The sequence below is a fragment of the Rhinatrema bivittatum genome, chromosome 1 (assembly GCF_901001135.1).
Source record: "Rhinatrema bivittatum chromosome 1, aRhiBiv1.1, whole genome shotgun sequence".
NCBI classification, from domain to species: Eukaryota; Metazoa; Chordata; class Amphibia; order Gymnophiona; family Rhinatrematidae; genus Rhinatrema; species Rhinatrema bivittatum.
Window position 1 is genome coordinate 789,483,487 of NC_042615.1, and position 23,901 is coordinate 789,507,387.

The window sequence follows — 23,901 nt, forward strand, 5'->3', positions numbered from 1 at the left end:
ATAAAAACAGTGGCCCCCCCCCATCCCTGACGAGGAATCCAAAAGTAGATGTGAAGAACTCGCCCACTTCTTTAACAACAAAATTAGAAAGCTGTTGCTCAGCTTCCCCTCAACCACCCCCCTCACGAACTACCTTCCAAAAAACCACAACGCCAAATTTGAAACACTCGACCTTAACTCTTCCAAGGAAATAGAATCCATCCTAAAGAAAATTAAACATACCATCCCCACTAAATCCCTCTTATCTATCCCCAATACTATCTCCAAACACCTATGGAATAATTAATTGTTCCCTTTCCACCGGCAATGTCCCAGACTCATTGAAACAGGCAGTTGTCAAACCTCTCCTTAAAAAACCCACCCTTGACCCCCGCCAACTATCGATCTATCTCAAACCTTCCCCTCCTATCCAAAGTCATGGAAAAGGTAGTTAACTCACAAATATCCAACTATCTAGAAAATCATAACTTACTATACCCGACCCAATTCAGATTCCGCAAGTTCTTCAACACCGAAACCCTTTCTGACACCCTCCTTAAAGGTCTTGACCAGGGTCAATCCTACATCCTCGCCCTACTCGACATCTCGTCAGCCTTTGATACAATAAGCCACAATATCCTAATGAAGCGACTATCAGAAATAGGCATCACTGGCTCAGCCCTCCTCTGGCTTAAATCCTATCTAGATAATAGAACCTACAGAGTAAAAATTAGTAATGCTGAATCCAACCCCCAAGGTGTCCCCCAAGGATCCTTCCTATCCTCCACCCTCTTCAACATATACCTTACGCCCCTTTGCCAACTCCTCACTGACCTTGACCTCAAACATTACATTTATGCAGACGATGTCCAGATCCTCATCCCTATACAAGAATCCTTATCCAAATCCCTCAAGATCTGGGAAAATTGCCTCTCAGCCATAAACACCCTCCTCACCAATCTACACTTGGCATTAAACACCTCTAAAACTGAACTGCTAATCATATCCCCAAAAAATAATATACAGCCTTCCCCATGCAGCGATCCCCCTCCCCCCTTATCACTCTCCCACACAGTGTAGGGACCTCAGTGCCACTATCGACCAACAACTCAACATGAAAAAACATATCAATGCTCCATAAAAGACAGTTTCTTTAAACTTCAGGTTCTTAAAAAACTTAAACCCCTGCTTCATGTCCACGACTTCTGCACAGTCCTGCAAGCAACCATTCTCACCAAATTAGACTACTGTAACTCCCTCCTACTTGGCCACCCCTTCAGATGCTACAAAATGCAGCAGCCAGAATTCTTACCAACACCAGCAAATCCGACCATATCACCCCTGTACTCAAGAAACTTCATTGGCTCCCCATATGCTCACGCATAATCTACAAAATCCTCACCATGATCCACAAAACACTACATTCTCACAACCTCAAATGGCTAGAAAACTCTCTCTACTTCCTCTCCTCTGACTCACCCACCAGAACCGCCTACAGAGGCTGCCTATTCACTCTCTCCCCTAAGACCACACATTTCATCTCCAGAAAACAACGCGCTTTCTCCATCGCAGGCCCCACCCTCTGGAACTCCATGCCCCCCGACCTCCGCTTAGAGCCATGTACACAAAAATTCAAAAAGAAACTTAAGACAATCACCTTAATTTATGTGCCAACATGTAAACCGTTGCGATGGTATTTAACTTAGCGACGGTATAGAAAAGATTTTAAATAAAATAAATAAATAAAAATAAACATGGCTATTCAAGCAGGCTTACCCAGAATAAACTTTATCTTCCCTCCCTCCCCCCTTACCATTCCCCTTGATATTCTGTCCACTACCTTCCCCACCCCTTTTCCACCCTCCACGTATACCTTTTGTACAGAACTATATCTTATTTATCTTATTTGTACATTACAATTGTATTTTATTCTATCTCCCCTGTAGATAAAGTTACTTCTCCTTGTTCTTTTGGATACAGCGTTCTGTGTCCCTTGACTTCCCCTGTTCTCCCCTCCCTTATTTATTGTAATTCTGTTAAGTTCTCTGTAAACCGATATGATGTCCCCACGAATACCGGTATAAAAAAAACTGTAAGTAAATAAAATTCATATGGAGCCATTTAACTGGGTAAATCCAAACTTACTGGGAGGTGCATCAAGCCATGATAGGACTCTTAACATACAAAATAGAAAGTGTGTCAAGCTAGGTTGAGAGTACTTTCTATGTAGCTGCTATCAAGCTAGGATGAGAGTACGTTGTACAATTCTCAACTTTGTGTACCTTTCATCACTCCAAATCACATACAATCTTCACACTGCCCTCCCAGAACCCATCCCACCCCACAAACCTCACCCCGAGTTGCTAGTCACCCCTCTTACAGTGGTATAAATAGTTGACTATTTATTATGCTTCCCCAAAGGCATGTTCTCTGACTCTCTCTCCTTCTCTCCCCTTTCCTTCCCTGCCATATTTATCACAAATCCTGCTATTGCATGCAATGCTAAGCACCCTTCATTTTAATTTACTCCGCACTAACTCCTCCCTATCTCTGCCCAGTCCGGAAAAATTTAAAAATATGCATACGCATCTCGTGATGCGTTATTTATCGCGGGCATTATCGCAGGCTTTAGGGCCCTAACGTCCGTGATAACGCCCTAATGTGATTTTTTGATAAATGACCCCCCCCCTTAGATTGTGAGTCCTCTGGGCGTAGGCAAATAACCATAGTACCTGAATGTAATCTGCTTTGAAGCGCCGAAAAGCGGAATATAAAAATCAGATAAATAAAATAGGTGGGTCCTATACACTCAGGAAAGGGGGGGGGGGGGGACGACACACCATGTCAGCCCTTATTTCCATGGAAAGGTGAGATGGGGGGGACAAATTATTTGATGCAGACAGGGTTGGGGGGTGGAGTGGGGCCATCGTCACATGACTGCTTTTTTTTTTTTTTAACCTTTGGTTGTCAGGGCCATCTTGTGGTGGCCCTGGGTGAGGAGGGGGATAGCTTTGACCCCCCCCCCTCCCAACACCTTTTTCCTTTCTTGGGTACATTATTTTTTTTTAGGCATCGGCTCTATAAGGCGATTCTGGTCCTGTGAAATTGGGGCCGCCGAAAGGGCTAATGCCGCATTGTTATGCCCCACGGTGGTTTGCCGCGAGACATAACGTGCTATACAGCCACAGCATTTTTTCAAGCGAGGCTCCCACCATCATAGTGACACCACCCTGCAATAATAGGACCCCCTCCCGTGAAAAAACGTGGCCTAGTGCCTCTAGGTCTTAGCCCGCTAAATGGTGCTGAATATTGGACCAATAATTCCTTTAAGAAAGGAGATGCACCGGTTCCTGGAAATCAGCATCGTTTTGACAACACAATTACGATATTCTTATGAAATATTTCTTCAGAGAGGATGAACAGCCTCACAGTGGAGGCAAAAACAGTAACAGAATTCAAGGAGGTGTGGGATGAGCACCAAGGATCCTTATCTAAAATTGAAGGGAAAGCTAGATATCAGTTAGGATCTAGAGGAGCAGTAGGAAACTCTGGTCCTGAAGTGCCAGAAACGGGTCTGATTTTCGGGATACCCACAATGAATGTGCATGAGGCATATCTGCATGCACTGCCTCCACTGTATGCAAATATAATCTCATGCATTTTCATCACGAATGCCTTGAAAACCAGACCTGCTTTTGGCTGTCCAGGATCTGAGCTGCCCAACCCGAACCATAGTATTGCAGCAAGAAAGGAAGCTGCCAGATTAGATGCGGTCTCATAAGAAGTGCCATGCCGAGTTAGACCAAAAGTTCATCAAGCTCATCCTCCTGCCTCTGACAGCGGCCAATCTGATCATAGGCTGTCAAAGAGCACTATAATCCCTTGGGCAGTTTTCAAAAGCTCATTGATGTGCAAATAACCGGGCTTTACGCGCATAAATCCTTTTTGAAAATCCAGCTCCTCGTATGTCTAAGCCTATCCCCGGGTGCGGGACTGCACACCGAAGGGGCCAATCTACTTTGCATCTTCTTGCCCACCAGCTGGCAAACCTCTTCCACTTCTGCTGGCTACTTGCATGCACAGTGCCGCAGTTCCATGATCTAGCAGGCCACGCTAGTCCACTTCCTGGCTCGCCTCTCTGAAAGATTTTTCACTGCTTCATAAGAACATAAGTCCTTTGATGCCAGCATCCTGTCTTCTGGGTGTTTTGGCAGTACCCAGCAGATCCCAATGCATGGATCCGTTCCCTGTTGTCCACTCCTGGTAGTAAGAGGAGGGAAGCTTTTAAGTCTTTCCTGGCTAATAATTAATAGACCTGCCCTCCAGGAAGTTCTCCAAATCTTTTTTTAAACTGTACTATACTACTAGCATTGACCACATCCCCTGGCAACAAATTCCACAGCTTAATTGTGCGTTGACTGAAAAAAAAAAGCAACGTTCTCAAACTGGCTTTAAATCTGCTACCAGTTAAGTTTTGTGGAGCAGCCCTCAATCCTGATGCTATTCGAGGAGCTCCAATGTACCGAAAGTGCTGGAAGGCATTTTTTTCCCCTGTACTTCTCTCTCACAGGAAGTCTGATTTATCAGAAACCAGTGCATGTTGAGAAGAAGTCACATTCAGAAAATCCTCTTTCATTTTCTGTCACTTCTGCAGAGTCGGTCACCACTTCTGCCCGGGCAGACGTGGTGACTGACTCTGCAGAAGAAGAGCAGTAAGGTAGCATGCAGTTAGTTAAAGGGCAACACGCTGCGCTTCCCACAGTGCTAGCTTGCAAGCTCACATTGCTCTCAAACTGATGGAATACCTTGTCCGAGGAGGTTTGATTTGGGGGGAAGATTACTGCCAGATTATAAGCTGCTCATAATTTATGAATCTTATAATTTTAATTTATAAGTTGTTTTTTTTTTTGCTCTGTGTTCTAACCTGTTTTGGTGCCTTTAGGTTACTAAAGGCTCCCTAAATTGCATTCTGTTATGGCCTGGTGGACCAGTTTTTTTAGCTCTTTTATTCATTCCATTTCACTGCGAGTTTTGTTCATGTGCACACTGGTGACTTCAGCTCTTTATTAATATGCCCAGCTAGTTTTATGAGGCTTCTTAGTATTAATTATATTATTTTAAGAACATAAGAAAGTGCCATGCAGGGTCAGACCAAGGGTCCATCAAGCCCAGCATCCTGTTTCCAACAGAGGCCAAACCAGGCCACAAGAACCTGGCAATTACCCAAACACTAAGAAGATCCCATGCTACTGATGCAATTAATAGCAGTGGCTATTCCCTAAGTAAACTTGATTAATAGCCGTTAATGGACTTCTCCTCCAAGAACTTATTCAAACCTTTTTTGAACCCAGCTACACTAACTGCACTCACCACATCCTCTGGCAACAAACTCAAGAGCTTTAGTGTGCGTTGAGTGAAAAAGAATTTTCTCCGATTAGTCTTAAATGTGCTACTTGCTAACTTCATGGAATGCCCCCTAGTTCTTCTATTATTCGAAAGTGTAAATAACCAATTCACATCTACTCGTTCAAGACCTCTCATGATCTTAAAGACCTCTATCATATCCCCCCTCAGCCGTCTCTTCTCCAAGCTGAACAGTCCTAACCTCTTCAGCCTTTCCTCATAGGGGAGCTGTTCCATCCCCTTTATCATTTTGGTTGCCCTTCTCTGTACCTTATGCATTGCAACTATATCTTTTTTGAGATTTGGTGACCAGAATTGTACACAGAATTGAAGGTCCGGTCTCACCATGGAGCGATATAGAGGCATTATGACATTTTTGTTTTATTAACCATTCCCTTTCTAATAATCTCTAACATTCTGTTTGCTTTTTTGACTGCTGCAGCACACTGAGCCGATGATTTTAAAGTATTATCCACTATGATGCCTAGATCTTTTTCTTGGGTGGTAGCTCCTAATATAGAACCTAACATCGTGTAACTACAGCAAGGGTTATTTTTCCTATATGCAACACCTTGCACTTGTCCCCATTAAATTTCATCTGCCATTTGGATGCCCAATCTTCCAGTCTTGCAAGGTCCTCTTGTAATGTTTCACAATCCACTTGTGATTTAACTACTCTGAATAATTTTGTATCATCCGCAAATTTGATAACCTCACTCGTCGTATTCCTTTCCAGGTCATTTTTATATATATATTGAAAAGCACCGGTCCAAGTACAGATCCCTGAGGCACTCCACTGTTTACCCTTTTCCACTGAGAAAATTGACCATTTAATCCTACTTTCTGTTTCCTGTCTTTTAACCAGTTTGTAATCCAAGAAAGGACATTGCCTCCTATCCCAAGACGTTTTAGTTTTCTTAGAAGCCTCTCATGAGGGACTTTGTCAAACGCCTTCTGAAAATCCAAATACACTACATCTACCGGTTCACCTTTATCCACATGTTTATTAACCCCTTCAAAAAAATGAAGCAGATTTGTTAGGCAAGACTTCCCCTGGGTAAATCCATGTTGACTGTGTTCCATTAAACCATGTCTTTCTATATGCTCTACGAATTTGATCTTGAGAATAGTTTCCACTATTTTTCCCAGCACTGAAGTCAGGCTCACTGGATCACCCCTGAAGCCTTTTTTTTAAATATGGGGTTAACATTGTCCCCCCCCCACATCCAGTCTTCATGTACAATGTATGATTTTACATGATAGGCAACAAATTTTAACTAATAGATCAGAAATTTCATTTTTGATTTCCTTCAGAACCCTAGGATGCATATCATAGTCCGTTCCAGGTAATTTTCTACCTTTGTTTGTCAATTCTGGCCTACTACAAATCTTACTTCCAGGTTCACGTGATTTTGTTCAGTTCGTTTGACTTCATCACCTCTGAAAACCACTCTCCCCTGTCTCCTTCACCTTTTATCGCGTCCCCCCACATCCTCATTAGTAAACACGAAGACAAGAATTCATTTAGTCTTTCTGCAATGGCCTTATCTTCTCTAAGAGCCACTTTAACCCCTCTGTCATCTAATGGTCCAACCAACTCTCTCACATGTTTCTTGCTTCGGATATATTTAAAAAAGTTGTTATTATGAGTTTTTGCCTCTATGGCCAATTTCATTTCAAATTCTCTCATTGCCTGTCATAAATGTTTTACACTTAACTTGACAATGCTTATGTTTTATCCTATTTTCTTCAGATGGATCCTTCTTCCAATTTTTGAAGGATGTTTTTTTGGCTAAAATAGCCTCTTTCATCTCACCTGTTAACCATGACGGTAATCATTTTGCCTTCCTTCCATCTTTCTTAATGTGTGGAATACATATGAACTGTGCTCTAGGATTGTATTTTTAAACAATGTCCATGCCGGTTGAACACCTTTAACCTTTGCAGCTGCACCTTTCAGTTTCTTTCTATGTTCTTCATTTTATCAAAGTTTCCCTTTTGAAAGTTTAGTGTTAGAGCTGCAGATTTACTTATTGTCCCCCTTCCAGTTATTAGTTTAAATTTGATCATGTTATAATCACTGTTGCCAAGTGGCCCCACCACCGTTACCTCTCTTACCAAATTCTGCATTCCACTAAGAATTAAAACTAAAATAGCTCCCTCTCTTTTGTTACATTATATTAGTGATTAACTTGTGTCATTGACTTGTGGATCATTTCCGAAGATGACATTTTATTATTGTATTTTATATGTGACCCCCACTTGACCACTAGAGTATACTAGAATGTGATTTATGTGTTTAAACATAGAATCTTTCAGCTTGGATGGTTCAGCTATGGGTCACAGTTCTTTTGAAGAGGTTTCCTAACCTTCATAGTGGTGAATCTTCTAGCTAAGAAGGTTCAAAGGAAGTTCAGTGGGTGGATGTGAAAGCTATCTAAGTGGCCGGATGGTTCTTACCCTAAAGGAGATGTAATTTATTGAGGGGGACAGGGTATAAAAACTGCCTCCCACAAGGCACAGAGGAGTCTTGGGGAAGTTTTTGAGGAGTTTGGGGTTTTTTTTGGGAGAGATTTTGAAAGAGTTGGAGTTTGAAGCTGATGCTCACCTGGGCACTCGGAGAAGTCTTGAAGTCTAGAACTGAAGCCAATGAACAGGAGCTGTGCATGGGGTCAGGCTGTCTGGGTTCCTGTCTTGGAGCTCCAGTGCAGTGACTGGGGAAACTTCGACCATCTAAAGAAAGGGGAAGATGTTGTCTTGGGCCATCTCTGCCAAGATGATGCGCAAACTGGGAATTTTTGAGAGAGGCTTTGCTACTGGTTTACAGAAGGCCTAGGACAAAAGAGCAGAGGGCTAACTCTGGAAGTGTAGAAAATCTGAATTTTGGAGACTGAGTGGAAGAGTTTTGAACTGTGTATCTTTGTAGCTGAAATTCCTGCTGTTTCTGCTTGTTGTGCTATGGGCTTTGAATTTTGTTATTGATGAACTGGTTATTTTCCTTTTGTTTGGGCCACCAACCTTACGTGGACCAAATTTTGTTTTTTTGGAGGTAACCTCTGCCCAGTTGGCCTTGCAGGAGAACCTGGCCCCAATTCACGGGACCCAGAGACAGACTTCCCCCACCCCAGTTGAGAGAATCCAGTGCTCTCTGGGGCTGGGAAGGTGACCCCTGATCGAAAGGGAGGGGTTACATATATAACGTTCTATTTTATTTAATTTTACATTGTCGTGAGCTTTTTGAGCAATTATTAAAGAATAATATAATAAACAAACGTGTTAGTTGGCTTTCTGAGAGCGTTTTTGATGTAACTATTTTTTGGAGCTTGTGGTGCCACAATTTATCTCACCTAGCCTCTCAGATATGAGAGATGTCTTTCCTGGAAGCTTAGAAACCCTTTCAGCATTTTATCTGTGGTCAACACATGACACTGAGGGTCAGCAGCAGCAATAGCACCTCTTCCCCTCTCGTGACCTGCATAGTGGAAATAGTTCAGTCCTTTCCTGCCCTAGTGTGCAAGATTTCTAAACATCCCGTGCCGAGTGGACAACTCAGCTTGCATTAACTTTGAAAATATTACCAAGCCACCATTTTGGAAACTTGTTTCAATGAAAGCTGAGGAATTCAGAGTTCTGGACTGGAGGTATCGGTAAACAATAACATTTGCTTTCAGGTTACCAATCTGGAAAATGTGTCAGTTTCTCCCCTGCAGTGCCATTCCTCACAGATTAGAAACCTGATCTTTCTGTTTCCTTTTGATAAGACTTTACTCTGCTTCCTGATGCATGAATGCCGTAGGGTGTAGTATCTGCCTTTAATAGCTGTATGCAAACCCTTCTCGGGGAGGGTTGAGCCTTCTGTCCTGCGAGGTGGATAACATAAGCACCAATTTGTAAAGACTGCAGGAGGGTAATTTCCTAACAGCCAGAACAGCAGTGAAGTCGGCGTGTACATTAAGGGGTAGATTTTAAAAGGTGCACGTCCATGTGCGCTCAGTTCTCGGCACAAGCACATGGACGCACATGTGCACTGGATTTTACAATCTGCGTGCGTATGTGCAGGCAGCGCGTGAAAGGGGGGGTGAACTTTTTTTGCAAATTAAACGCAGCAACGCAATCGGGCCTTCCCCAGTTCCCCCCCAGTCAGCTCCAATTAAGGAGTGGACTGGGAGGGAACTTCCCTACCCCCCTACCTAAACTCCTTCCCTCTTACCCTCTCCTCCCCACCCCCTAAACCCTACCTATCCTTTCTTTTTGTTTTTTAACCTACTTTAGAGCCAGAGCTGAAGTACAATGGTGCTGTCCCATCCCGCCCCTTTGAAGAGGCCCGGCACTTGTGTGCGTACCGAGGTTTACATGCATGGTCGGGCCCCTTTGAAAATTTGTGCAGTGCGCGCAGGCCCAGCCATGTGCGTAAACCCTGGGTTTTACGCGCACAGGCCTTTTAAAATCCGGCCTTTTATGCAAAGATTTTACCAAGTGTTTTCAGAGGAAACCTCTGCACCCAAGTTCACTTTGAATATCCCTCGGGTAATTTGGTCAAGTAAGTGCGCATATTCACACATTAAGTTACATCTGCTCTTTAGAGGGTGCAACTTACAGTATGTGAGGGTAACTTACACACATACTTACAAAAATCAAGATGTACAGATGTTTCAACGCCATCTTTCTGGCACCCCTCTCTGCAGTTCCCCACAGTTGGGAAAGTGGACCCTTGAGCCGAGACAAGGGGTGGCCCCTGGTGGTCCTCGTCGTCAGGCGGTGGTTCTGGGAGAGAAGACCCAACAGGACCTTCACCAATACCAGCCCTCATTCCCCGCAGGTTGAGCCCTTGGGTACCGGGGCTGGCAGGACTTAGGCGCGGGTCTTCCCAGGCGTGGAACCAGTAGGCGAGGAGAGGAGCGTCGGAGGAGTCCAGGTGTAGAGGCCGGCGGAGATCATGCAGAGTCAAGTACCAGTCAGGGCAGGCGGAGATCAAGCAGAGCCAAGTACCAGGCAGGGAGTCAGGGCAGGCGGAGATCAAGCAGAGTCAAATACCAGGCAAGGACTCAGAACCGAGAAAGCAATCCAAGGGTCGAGGAGCAAGGCAGGAACCGGAGGCAAGGAACAGGAACACTGGAACCAGGGATCAGGAGCGAAGCCTAGGCTGAGTCAGGAACGCAGACAACTCACACTCTTCAGGACAGCAGGACCTGCTGCTGAGGCGAATTGGGAGCAGAGAGGCAGGGTTTAAATACCTGCCTAGCCAGACGTCATCAGCCCGGGCCGTGGGGAACTTTCCCGCCGCGGGCCCTTTAAATCCCGTGACTTGGCACACGCATGCGCCTAGAGCAGAGACCACGAGGAGCTGGAGTCAGCGGCGTTCGGGGCACTTCAACAGCAGGCCGGTGGGCAGAGTCCATGGCCGGGAGTGGCGGCGGCAGAGCCAGCCTCTGGCTGGTGCAGGTCAGGGGACCCGGTTGCGGACCGGCATGGCCGGGGTTCCTAACACTCACATACTCTTACTCACACAAACAGCCCTGGGCTAGTTTAGCACAACCATTAAACCTGATTTTAAATATGGAAATAACTTTGCAGCGTTACCCACTTAAGTATTTTTCCAATCTGGCTGCAAAATGCTAGAAATATAAAAGTGCTGTATTAAAACAAAAATATATGATACACACACATTCAGAGAACATACAGAATATGTATAAGACTTAACTTAAGCAAAGAAAATTTATTGATATATTTTTTTAAATAACTTTAATTACAAAAAAGGCAACATGAAATAGTATACAAAGCATATTGGTCCTAATTGTGGCTAGAAATAGCCCCAAGCCCCAAATTTTTAATATTTTTAAATAGCTTTAATTATATTCCTTTCCAGGTCATTTATATATATATTGAAAAACACCGGTCCAAGTACAGATCCCTGAGCCACTCCACTGTTTATCGTTTTCTACTGAGAAAATTGACCATTTAATCGTACTCTCTGTTTCCTGTCTTTAACCAGTTTGCAATTCACAAAAGGACATCACCTCCTATCCCATGACTTTTTAGTTTTCTTAGAAGCCTCTCATGTGGGACTTTGTCGAACGCCTTCTGGAAATCCAAATACACCACATCTACCGGTTCACCTTTGTCCACATGTTTATTAACCCGTTCAGAAAAATGTAGGAGATTTGTGAGGAAAAACTTCCCTTGGGTAAATCCATGCTGACTGTCCTATTAAACCATGTCTATCTAAATGTTCTGTGATTTTATTCTTTATTACAGTTTCCACAATTTTTCCCAGCATTGAAATCAGGCTCACTAGTCTATTGTTTCCCAGATCACCTCTGGAGCCCTTTTTAAATATCAGTGTTACACTGGCCACCTTCCAGTCTTCAGGTACAAAGAATGATTTTAATGATAGGTTACAAATTAATTGTAATAGGTCTTAAATTTCATTTTGGAGTTCTTTCAGAACTGATCCAGGTGATTTACTACTCTTCAATTTGTCAATCTGGCCTACTATATCTTCCAGGTTTACCGTGATTTGGTTCAGTTCACCTGAATTGTCACTAGGGATGTGAATCGGGCTTTGGACGATTGAAAATATCGGATGATATTTTCAAAATAGTCAGAAATCGAGGGCTCCCCCAAAACGATAGGAAAACCCCACGATATTGATCGTGGGGGTTCTCTTATCGTTTTGGGGGGGGGGGGGGGCGGGAAAAACGGCACACAAAAATAACCCCTAAACCCACCCCGACCCTTTTAAAACAATACCTTAGCTTCCCCCCCCAAAAAAAACCTTTTACAGGTACCTGGTGGTCCAGTGGGGGTCCCTGGAGCGATTTCCCGCTCCCGGGCCATCGGCTGCCACTAATCAAAATGGCGCTGATGGCCCTTTGCCCTTACCATGTGACAGGGTATCCGTGCCATTGGCTGGACCCTGTCACATGGTAGGAGCACTGGATGGCCGGTGCCATCTTGTGCTCCTACCATGTGACAGGGGCTGACCAATGGCACCGGTAGCCCCTGTGACATAGTAAGGGCAAAGGCTATCGGCGCCATTTTGAATACTGGCAGCCGACGGTAGGAGGTCGCTCCCGGACCCCCGCTGGACTTTTGGCAAGTCTTGTGGGGGTCAGGAGGGTCCCCCAAGACTTGCCAAAAGCCCCTGGTGGGCGCCGATGGCCCTTTGCCCTTACTATGTCACAGGGGTTACTGGTGCCATTGGTCAGCGCGGGCCATCCAGTGCTCCTATCATGTGACAGGGTTAGTCTGTATGCGGTAACAGAGAAGGGCGACCAGGAAGGTGGAAGATCTTCATCGGATGACGTACGAGGAGAGATTGAAGAATCTAAATATGTACACCCTGGAGGAAAGGAGGAGCAGAGGCGATATGATACAGACTTTCAGATACTTGAAAGGTTTTAATGATCCAAAGACAACGACAAACCTTTTCCATAGGAAAAAAATCAGCAGAACCAGGGGTCACGATTTGAAGCTCCAGGGAGGAAGATTCAGAACCAATGTCAGGAAGTATTTCTTCACGGAGAGGGTGGTGGATGCCTGGAATGCCCTTCCGGAGGATGTGGTGAAGACCAGAACTGTGAAGGACTTCAAAGGGGCGTGGGATAAACACTGTGGATCCATAAAGTCAAGAGGCCGCCAATGAAGAGTGGGTGACTCGCCAGAATGATGGCTACTGCCTGGAGACAATACCCTTGTTCAATAAACGTACACATGCTTACTGTGACTCCAACATCGTTCTAGCTTCAACAGCAAGAGGAAATGTGGAATAAAGAATTTGCACTCGCAAAGAGGGGAGTAGCTGGCTTGTTATGGTGGTTACTACCCCAAACCAAATAAGCCTGATACTTCAATTTCAATGCATATACAGCATAGTTCTCTGCTTCAACGGCAGGGGAGAAGAAAAACTGATACTACACACATCCAGCAGAGCTCTCTGCTTCAACGGCAGGGGAGAAGAAAAAAGGGTTCGCACTCACAAAGCGGGGAGTAGCTGGCTTGTTACGGCGGTTACTACCCCAAACCAAATAAGCCTGATACTTCACTTTCGATGCATATCCAGCATGGCTCTCTGCTTCAACAACATGGGAGAAGAAAAAACTGATACTTCAAGCATATCCAGCATAGCTCCCTGCTCCAACGGCAGGGGAGAAGAAAAACAACCAATAAGGGCTGTATAACATAGTCTGGGTAAAACAAATAAGCATGGGTGTAGCTTGCTTATTGCGGCGGCTACTACCCCTAACTAATCAAGCTAGATATTTCACTTGGATGCAGCTCCATCACTGCTCTCTACATTAATGGTGGGGGTGGAAGGGAAATAGAACCAAGAGCTAAGAGAAACAGATAAGTATGAGAGAAAAAATGTGTGAAGCTTGCTGGGCAGACTGGATGGGCCGTTTGGTCGTCTTCTGCCGTCATTTCTATGTTTCTATGTTTCTATGATACTGTGAAAATTGAGTGTGGATGCATTTGGGTGAATTTGTGGAGGAAACCTTTGAAGATCTGTGTATTATGCTCCCCTGAAGAAGCCTATTGAACTGCGAAACATTTTGGGAGTATGAATTTGTGAAATAGAACTACGAAAGAAATATAATACTGTAAAGAGGGAGTGGAACAACTGTATTGCAATATAGATTTTCTTAAAGGAATTTTTTTAATAGTATGACTGTGTATGAATGTGTTTTTATGGTGAACATTTGTTATTTACTCTATGTATCCAACGAGGAATGGAAATTAAATGTGTTTTGAAGATTTTTGATAAAATGTTTTGTGTACAATAATAAAAATGTTTCTAATGAACTTATATGTCACTATCAGGCCTATCCTGTAAAGTGCGGCCGCGTTTACCCTGCTCCTAAGCCGCTTTTAACTCACGTTCCGGCCGCGTTAGCCCTTCCTGCGATCCCGAATCCCCTTTAACCTACTCCTACCGCGTCCTAAATTCCCCGGGTAACCCCTTCCGCCCGCGGCATGTATATTGCATGCAAACGAGCGAATTAGCTCGATATTGCATGCAAACGAGCCAATTAGCTATTCCCCTAGCATCCCGTAACCCGCGCCCCGACTAACGCTACCTTTCCCTGCCGTTTTGTCGCGCGTTTAACCTGCAAACTTACCGCCTACCCTGACCCAGGCGGTAGAGGCATGGGTAAGGGTAGGTGGCAAGCTTTCCCCCAGCCCCCGCTCACCTGCCCCGGCTGCGATCATGGGTGCCGGTCTCCGTGGCAGCCCCAGTCCTCTCCCCTCCTCCCGAAGCCAAAAAAAAAAAAGCTTTTTTTTTTTTTGGCTTCGGGTGGAGGGGAGAGGACTGGGGCTGCCACGGAGACCGCTTTCCCCCGTGCAAGTAAGTTGTTTTGCCGCTTGTCTCTTCTCCCCCCTCCCGGAGCAGGGCGTGAAAAGCTGCCTTGCTCCGGGAGGGGGGGGGGGGGAGAGATGACAGCGGCGAATCCAAAAAATAAGCGAAAAAAACTTAAAAGCTAAAAGTAAGTTGCTTCGCCACTGTCATCTCTTCTCCCCCCCTCCCGGAGCAGGGCGCGAAAAGCAGCCTTGCTCCGGGAGGGGGGGAGAGAGATGACAGCGGCGAAGCTTTCCCCCAGCCCGGACGCCGGCAAAAAACTTACTTTTTTGCAGCCAGCCATGAGCAGGAACACGATCTGGCCTGCCTTAGCTCCTCCCGACAAGATGGCCGCCTGCACGGGGAAAGCGTGCAATTGGCCGCTCAAGACGTGATGTCGTGACGTCACGTCTTCAGCGGCCAATTGCACGCTTTCCCCGTGCAGGCGGCCATCTTGTCGGGAGGAGCTACGGGAGCCAGATCGTGTTCCTGCTCATGGCTGGCTGCAAAAAAGTAAGTTTTTTGCCGGCGTCCGGGCTGGGGGAAAGCTTCACCGTTGCTAGTGTCCCCCCTCCTCCCGGAGCAAGGCGGCTTTTCCGCCCTGCTCCGAGAGGAGGGGGGACACTGACAAGTCGTTTCGCCGTTGTTTCTGCGCTGTTGCCGCCGTTGCTTCCGGGTATCTGTCATTTCAAATGACATTTGAAATGACAGATACCAGCGTGGCGTGAAGCCTTAGGCCCACGCACCCAGGATCCTGTATAGGCGCTCTATCCAGTATCCTGGGTTGATCGGGCCTAAGGCTTTTCGGACGCGGCTTACATTTACATATAATTAGGCTTCAGGATCGAGCGGTAGGTGAGCTGCACTGTGCGGGCAGTAACCGCGGGTGCCGTAGGCACTAACGCAGCTCTTCCTACCGCTCGGTACTGGATAGGCCTGTATATATGATATGCTGTGCCAGAGTGTGTGATATATATTTTTTATATAATTGCCATTTTTTTTTTTAAACTGATAAATGAAAGGCAGTCTGTTATATAATTTACTGTAGGAGACCAAGAAGTTTTGCGGGGAAAGAGAATCAGAGTATCATTTGAGTATATATTTTATACGCGAGACCTAATGTTGAAAGAAAGCGAGCAAGAGGCGCTAGGCAGATGCTGGAAAGAGCGATAGATAGAGCAGAACCCGTAGTGGTTATGGGGTGCCATGAAAAAGAAGATGCTATCCTGATCTGCTGGGTTCTGTCTGAAAATATATCACACAACAGAGAGATCACATCATGAATTAATGTGTAACCATTTATTGAAATTCACAACAAATTCCCCTACATAAACATATTTGTGCACCCCTTCGTGCAAACCTTTGTGTATATGTAAAAATTTATATTTATGTTTCCTTTGTTAACTAAGCTGTTTCATTGTATTCGACTAAGGAATTTTTTCCTGCTTTTTCTGTTTCACTGTAAACCGGCATGATTTGCATTTAATGCAAGAATGTCGGTATATAAAAGTAAAAAATAAATAAATAAATAAATATTAAAACTGAACTAGCACATAAAGGGGCGGATTTTCAGAGCCCTGCTCGCCTAAATCCGCCCAAAACCGGGCGGATTTAGGCGAGCAGGGCCCTGCGCGCCGGTGAGCCTATTTTACATAGGCCTACCGGTGCGCGCAGAGCCCCGGGACTCGCGTAAGTCCCGGGGTTCTCAGAGGGGGGCGTGTCGGGGGCGGGCCCGGTCGTCGCAGCGTTTAGGGGGCGTGTCGGCAGCGTTTTGGGGGCGGGTACGGGGGCATGGCTACGGCCCGGGGCGGTCTGGGGGCGTGGCCGCGCCCTCCGTACCCGCCCCCAGGTTGCGTCCCGGCGCGCAACAGGCCCGCTGGCGCGCGGGGATTTACTTCTCCCTCCGGGAGGCATAAATCCCCGGAGAAAGGTAAGGGGGGGGTGTAGACAGGGCCGGGCGGGTGGGTTAGGTAGAGGAAGGGAGGGGAAGGTGAGGGGAGGGCGTTAGAGGATTCCCTCCAAGGCCGCTCCGATTTCGGAGCGGCCTTGGAGGGAACGGGGGTAGGCTGTGCGGCTTGGCGCGTGCCGGCTATACAGAATTCATAGCCTTGCGCGCGCCGATCCAGGATTTTAGTGGATATGCGCGGCTCCGCGCGTATCTACTAAAATCCAGCGTACTTTTGCTGGCGCCTGATGCGCCAGCAAAAGTACGCCTATTCGCGTTTTTTGAAAATCTACCCCAAAGAGTTAAAAAGATCCTTAATTAAAGTTGAATAGGAGCTAACACACCTGATATTGATATTGTTGTAAACAGATTAATGCATTTAATTGAATGTATTTAATTGAAAAATTATGTGAAACATTGTTTGTGCATATATATGTTTTTAAATGATGAATGTATGTGAATGTGGAGTAAATGTGCTAGTTCAGTTTTAATATGTTTATGTAGGGGAATTTGTTGTGAATTTCATTAAATGGTTACACATTAATTCATGATGTGATCTCTCTGTTGTGTGATATATTTATAGTACAATCAGAGAGTGTTTGAAAATTAATTACCCTCTGTAATATTTACCGGGTTCTGTCTGAAAGACAGGATGAAAACCAGGAAAAGACAGAACCGTCAGCTAGCCGGGTTAGAAGAATACTATGGCTTATGGTGTGAAAGGCTGAGCTTATATAGAGCAGTATCAACACATAAGAAATACCTGTGTGAAATCCTCTACGGATAGAGTCAGCATTTCTGTACGGTGATGACAGCGAAAACCAAACTGATTGGCAGGGCAGGGGCAGCGGGGAGGACTAGGACTTGCGGCAAGCCCCTCCACCCACCCTCTCTGGGTCTGACTTGGTCAGGATTGCTTCTCTTTCACAGCCACATAGGCAGTTCGGTCCTGCTGGATGAAGTTTCGCCTCAGAAAATTCAGATTTTTGTTTGTGATCCCTTAAGCAGGTGAAGGCCCTTAAACAGAACCAAGCCTATGTGCTATAAGAGCAGGAAAAAGAAAATATCCCAGAATAACCTGGCCTTTCACAGGTCTCTGACTGAAGGGCAGCTGTGCACCCATCTTCTCATGGAGAGGAGAGCCTTCTGTCCCCAAACCAGCGCTAAAAATATTTCTGAGCAATTACCTGAAAACTCAGGGCACGAACGTAAGGGCCCTGCAGCGTTGTGTCTACACTGGGGGAGCTCTCCACGGATGCCATTTTATGTTTTGGATTTTCGCTGATTGTCTTTCTGGGTCCTCTCTCTCCTCACCTTGGAGGCTTCCCTCCGGAGCCTCTCATCTCCTTCCCAGGGCCCACAATCTGCTTCTAACACATGCCAGCTGTCAGGGTGGCCAGGGTGGGTTGCCAGAGGCGGCATTTCTGATAACGTAGTCTCTGCCCCCCCACCTCCCCCGCACTGTCTTTCACAACCCCCATCCACCTTTTTTTTTTTTTTTCCAAATTTCTATTTGAAAACAATAATACACAGTTCAATTTAAGAATCCTTTTTTTTTTTCTGTCTGGAATCCCACAGGGCGGTTATAGAAGAGAGATACGGCAAAGACCTCATCAATTTAACGAAGAAGAAGCCCTGCGGACAGGGTGAACTGAAGTAAGTTCCCACTGATAACGGTGTCTTGGTGTACGGTTCTTCGTGCTCCTGATTACGTGGAACGCAGAGAGCAGCGTGTGGCGTTCCCGAAACCGATGACTGGCCGGCTTGCTAATGACATCGTGTCTGGAAACAGCGGGTCGGGAGCACTGTAATTTGGTGCTGTGGAGGCGCAGTCGTGTGGGAAAATTAATTTTAACCTGAGAGCTGAGCAGGCAATCGGGGAGTTCCAGGGAAAGCAAATCAAATGAAAACTGCAATAGTTTGTTTATTTAAACATTTTTTATAATCTGCCTAGTTTGGAATCCATTTCTAAGCAAAGTGCTGAAAAACACAGACATCCAGCATATAAACAAACAAAACAGATCAAATTAAACCAATATTAACAGTTAAAATGCATTAAAAGTAACTTTAAAAAGTCAAGAAAATCCTTTCCTAATCAAATGTGCCATTTAATATTTCACAAAACAGTTTTTATAATCAGAAACAGCACGATGTTCCCGAGGAAAATCATGCTTTAGTATTGGACCTTTGATGGAGATTGCATGGCTCCGCATATTTTAAGGTCACAACTCTTTAAGGGGCCAATGTAATAAGGCCCACGGCAAAACAGGCGCTCGTTATGTGTGCGGGCTTTCATCACTGCGCGCGGCTGAAGCTGCCACTTCCACGGGATGTATAAAAAATAAATTATACAAAAGCGCGCAGAAATCCGCGCATGTTCGGAAAAATGTGCCTACCTAAGGCAGGGTAAGGGTCTATGTAATAAGCGGCCGCATCCGCGCTCAAAACCCGCACCGATAATCCATGCATAAAAGCGAGTGAGCGAGCGAAGGGGGTCTCCCTATTAAGTGAAAGTATAACCCTGGAAAGTGTTTTTAATATTTCCAATAACTGTGCTGCAGAAAACAGGGCAAATATTTTCATGAGTGATAATTCAGAACAATCTTGCCTCTCTTCTGGCTGTTTATCTGTCCACCCAGGGAAGCCGCCTACCTTGGACGCCATGAAAAGCTGGCCACTCGGAAGCTGAGATAGGCACGATCGGGTGCCCAGAAAGGCGCCTAGCTACCATTGCCACTTGGGTGCGACCAAGTAAGCGCCTAGCTCAGTGCCTGAACGGCAATGATAGCTTGGCGCCTTTCTGGGTGCCCGACGGCATACATTTGCGACCCAGTAAAGCGCCTAGCTCTTCTGGGCGCCTAGCTACCGTTGCCGCTCGGGCGCTGAGCCAGGCGCTTACTTGGTCGCGAATCTACGTTCCGACGCCCAGAAAAGCACCTAGCTAAGCTGGCCACTCGGACACCGAGATAGGTGCTCAGCTAGGTGGTTTTCAGGACGCTCAGACACCGACATAAGCCCCCTGAGTCGGTGCTGACACTTAACTCATGCCCTGACCATGGTGGTAAAAAACCCGCATTAAAAAACTAGCACTAGCGCCACTCCCTGCATTGCCTATGATTAGCTAATAGTCCCCTTTACATGCCGTTAGCATGCAGTCGCGCAGGAAAAACCGCGGGCCTGTGAGCGCGTTCATATGCGCTTTTTTCCTGTGCACAAAACTCTTATTACATCCCCGTATAGGGCTTTGCGCGGGAAAACGCATACAAACCCGCGGCAGCTTCAGCGCACCTTATTACATCGGCCCCTAAATGATGGAACAGAGAGCAAATGATGGTGAGTGGAACGCAAGCAGCGAGATGGAGCATAATGGGAAATACAGTCAGCCAAATATGATGGGCCCTCGCCTCGAAGCTGAGAATCTGAAACTCCACATGCTGTTGCACTGGAAGCCAGTGTAATTGCTGCAAAACAGGAGACATATGCTCATTTACGGGGCAAGCCGTGACCAAACGAGCTGCTGCATTCTGCAGCAACTGCAAAGCTTGCAGAGAACACTTCAGGAGGCCAGCATGCAATGAATTACAGTAATCAAGAGTAGTCGGGACAAAAGTCTGAATTACTGTGCAAAACTCATCCTTAGGCAATTTAGGAAATGTATATTTCAACTGATGAAGTAATATCAGCTTAAAAAAAACCAAAAACAAACTTAATTACAGCATTTAGCTGAGGTGTAAAACTTGGTAGAGAATAAAAAATAAAACCTCAGTCATGAATCCCATCAACAAAGGGCAAAGAAAGACCAGTAATAATGATATATATATATATATATATATATATAAGCTCTTTGGGGATAGGGGAGACAAGCAACCCACATAGATACTGTCGTTCCTCCATCTGATTCCAAGCTTCATACTTGTTGCTGGTATCAGAGGTTATCCCCACTTCTCATGTTGTACCGGCCACCAGAACCTAAGGGCTCAACCCAAGGGGAGGTGGTTGGCATAGGCAAAAGATGCCCAGAGTTCCTGCTTTCAATGTCATTGGCCTTGATTCACCTCTCCAGACATTAGGCCGCTCATTCCTGGGGCAACCCATAGATGACGGCCATCACATCAAGCTCTGGCCGATATGGAATCCACTGAGTTGGCTGTGTGTTTGGCAGTCCCAGGGTAAGTTCCTGGGGGAGTTGACCCAGTACTTGGGAGAGCTGAACCAATGCCTGATAAGTCTGCAGGACCAAGAACATAAGAACATAAGAAAATGCCATACTGGGTCAGACCAAGGGTCCATCAAGCCCAGCATCCTGTTTCCAACAGTGGCCAATCCAGGCCATAAGAACCTGGCAAGTACCCAAAAACTAAGTCTATTCCATGTAACCATTGCTAATGGCAGTGGCTATTCTCTAAGTGGACTTAATAGCAGGTAATGGACTTCTCCTCCAAGAACTTATCCAATCCTTTTTTAAACACAGCTATACTAACTGCACGAACCACATTCTCTGGCAACAAATTCCAGAGTTTAATTGTGCGTTGAGTAAAAAAGAACTTTCTCCGATTAGTTTTAAATGTGCCCCATGCTAACTTCATGGAGTGTCCCCTAGTCTTTCTACTATCCGAAAGAGTAAATAACCGATTCACATCTACCCGTTCTAGACCTCTCATGATTTTAAACACCTATGCTTGCTTGAAATCCTCTCCAGGGAGGCCTCTGGATCACAGACCCAAGTGCCTCCTTCCTCCCCTACACCCCTTGCAGCTGTGGAGCGTATGCTTAAGGAGCCCCGGGTAGAAACTCTCCTGTACTTTCCGGAGATCCAAAAACCTGCTGGGGCTTTCTGAATCAGTGCTCTATAGTCTTTACCCTGCAGGCCTTCCATTTTTCTGAATAGTAGTCAAGAGTGGCATCCATAAAATTGCTACTGACTGGGTGGGGAGGCTTTAGTCTGGGCCTTCCCACTCTGGAAAAAACAGGACTCTTTGATTTCAGACTGTGGTGCTTTTGTCATGGCGCTTAAATGCATTTTTGATGATCCAAGCCGCTTGATTATAGCTTCTATCTCCCTTCTCTGCACGAAGCAAGGAACCCACATTGTGAAGTTCCACACGGTTGTGGCAGAGACAGGCTGAAATGAGTCCCTTGTTGCGGCCTTCTGAAATTGATGAGTGGATCAGATCAAGGATGAACTGACCTGCTGGGGGCTGCCTTTAGAGTTGGATGCCTTGATCCTCTTCTGACTATGCCTGTTTTTCTGCACGGCGCCCAGAGCTCATGCCTTCTGCTACGAGCCCTATGCCTCATGTAGTTCCATGGGCAAATCCTGTTCCACCACTTGAGAAGCCCTAATGAACTGGTGGACCATAATGGCACTCACCTTTCCCATAAGGAGAAAGATCATTGGAAGAGGCTGGAGCTTTGCCTCTATTGTGTTGACCTTGGACACTTTAGTCAGAAATTGCCCATGTAAACCCGAGCTCTGTGAAACCAGTTTCACAGGAGCAGATTTCTTTGGACCTTGTTGAGCAATCTCTCGATCATGTGACCTAGCATCACATGATTGAGGGACTGAGGCCTGAGGATGGCAGTTCTTCCTGGGCTGTGGAACATTGTGGTGGCTCCTCCCATTTCCAGTTCTGGCGCAGAGTAAGTGGCTCCCCACCTGGGCCTACCACAGCTGGCTGCTTCTCTCTCCAGCCCACCGAAGGAGCTGCATGCTGAGATGTCACTCTGCTCTTGCAGCTCCCTGCCTTCTGAGCTTGCAGTACCTCCACAGCACCGAGACTTGACAATGTAGCCATTTCTTTTGGTCCTGATTAGGCAGCCAGTGTGCCCGCTTTCAGGCTCGTTCTCACCTTCCCTTCCCTCCCCATTCTGCTCACCCCTGAGCTGGACAGAGGAGAGTAGTTCTCACACCGGCCAATTTTTACCTGAGTAAATCGTTTTGAAATGTGCCCTCTATCAAGCTAATTTTGAAACGAACACGTGGGCGCCCATATGTATTGGTGCACAAGCAAAGAGCCGCTGGAAGTTTAAATCACATGTGCACATGCATGCATATGTTTCAAAATATTCCAACCGCACATAAGCATGCTCCTAATCTTGACAGGTTATTCGAGCACAGCTAGCATGCGTCTTCCAGAGGTCTTTGTTGACTTTTACACACATATAAAGACGGATTTTAAAAACATGCTTGTGCAAGGGACAACCCAGCTTTTCCAGTTAGTCCACCAGTTTGCCCCGTTAATATCGAGGTCTTCCAGACCCTTCTGGTTCTTCATCCTGCACGCCTGCCATTTGACCCAGACCCCTCACCCTGTCCTTTGGGCCCTAAAACCCGATCTCCAGACTCGCTCCTCATCTGGAGCAGCAGTAAAGTCATGCGGAGAACGAGCCGACATGCTGCAGTTTCTGTTTTTTAAAATACGGAGTTACATGCGTAACCATTGGTCCCCACCCCTTTTCCGCCCTCTTAGTTTTGGACACACGCAGCGGTAGGTCTGCGCGTGCTTCGTGGCTTTTTAAAATCTGCGCTGCTCGCACGCAGCCCACATGGGGCGGGTATGTGGGCGTTTTTGCACGAGCAACGCTTTTAAAATCTCTCTGAGTCTAGCGTTTAGAAAAAAAAAAACCAACCCACAGGAGGATGAGGACGCATAAAAGTATCGGGAAGAAACAAAGGGGAGGCTAGAGAAGCAAAGCACTCAATATAAGGAAGAGAAGAAAAGCCTTCATTGGATGAAATGCCTGAACAGCGGAATAAAAATCAAATAAAATATAACTAAATAAGGCAGAGAGAATAATCCAAAGGGGAACAGTAAAGATTAAAAAGGAGAAAGTGGTGTTATTGAGGAATGACATCATTTTTGTTCTTGTTGTAATAAGCACTGAAAAATTCCTGATAAAAACGGAAAATGGAAAACGAAGGTCTCTCTATAGACAGAAGGGGAAAGTGATATGCCCAAGGCAGGATCCAGGGGGGGAAAAAAGGATTGTGAAATGATCACAAACTCATTGATGAGATTAGATAAGGCAATGGGACCTAGAGCTGTGAAAAAGCTGAAGGAAATGACAGCTGAACCCTCACAGCTCTGGGGGTGGTTTTTCAAGGGAGTGGAGAAGAGTTGATGTAGCTCCACTCCAAAGACTGTGGAAAGAAAGAGGGGTGGAGGCAGCTAGCTACACACCTATCAGTCTAACTTCAGTAACACAGCAGAAGGTGACCTGCTGGCTCGTCCAGTCT

The 23,901-nt window shown here is 45.9% G+C and overlaps 1 protein-coding gene across 2 annotated transcripts in view; it reads left to right on the forward strand.

Annotated features, from left to right (window-relative positions):
- Positions 1–23,901, forward strand: part of PSTPIP2 (proline-serine-threonine phosphatase interacting protein 2) — a 179,472-nt gene that overhangs the window by 71,650 nt on the left and 83,921 nt on the right. For both annotated transcript variants that reach the window (XM_029580853.1, XM_029580844.1), the window contains exon 3: positions 18,243–18,320. In XM_029580853.1, the coding sequence (XP_029436713.1) occupies positions 18,243–18,320 (78 nt within the window). The remainder of the gene's footprint in view (positions 1–18,242; positions 18,321–23,901) is intronic.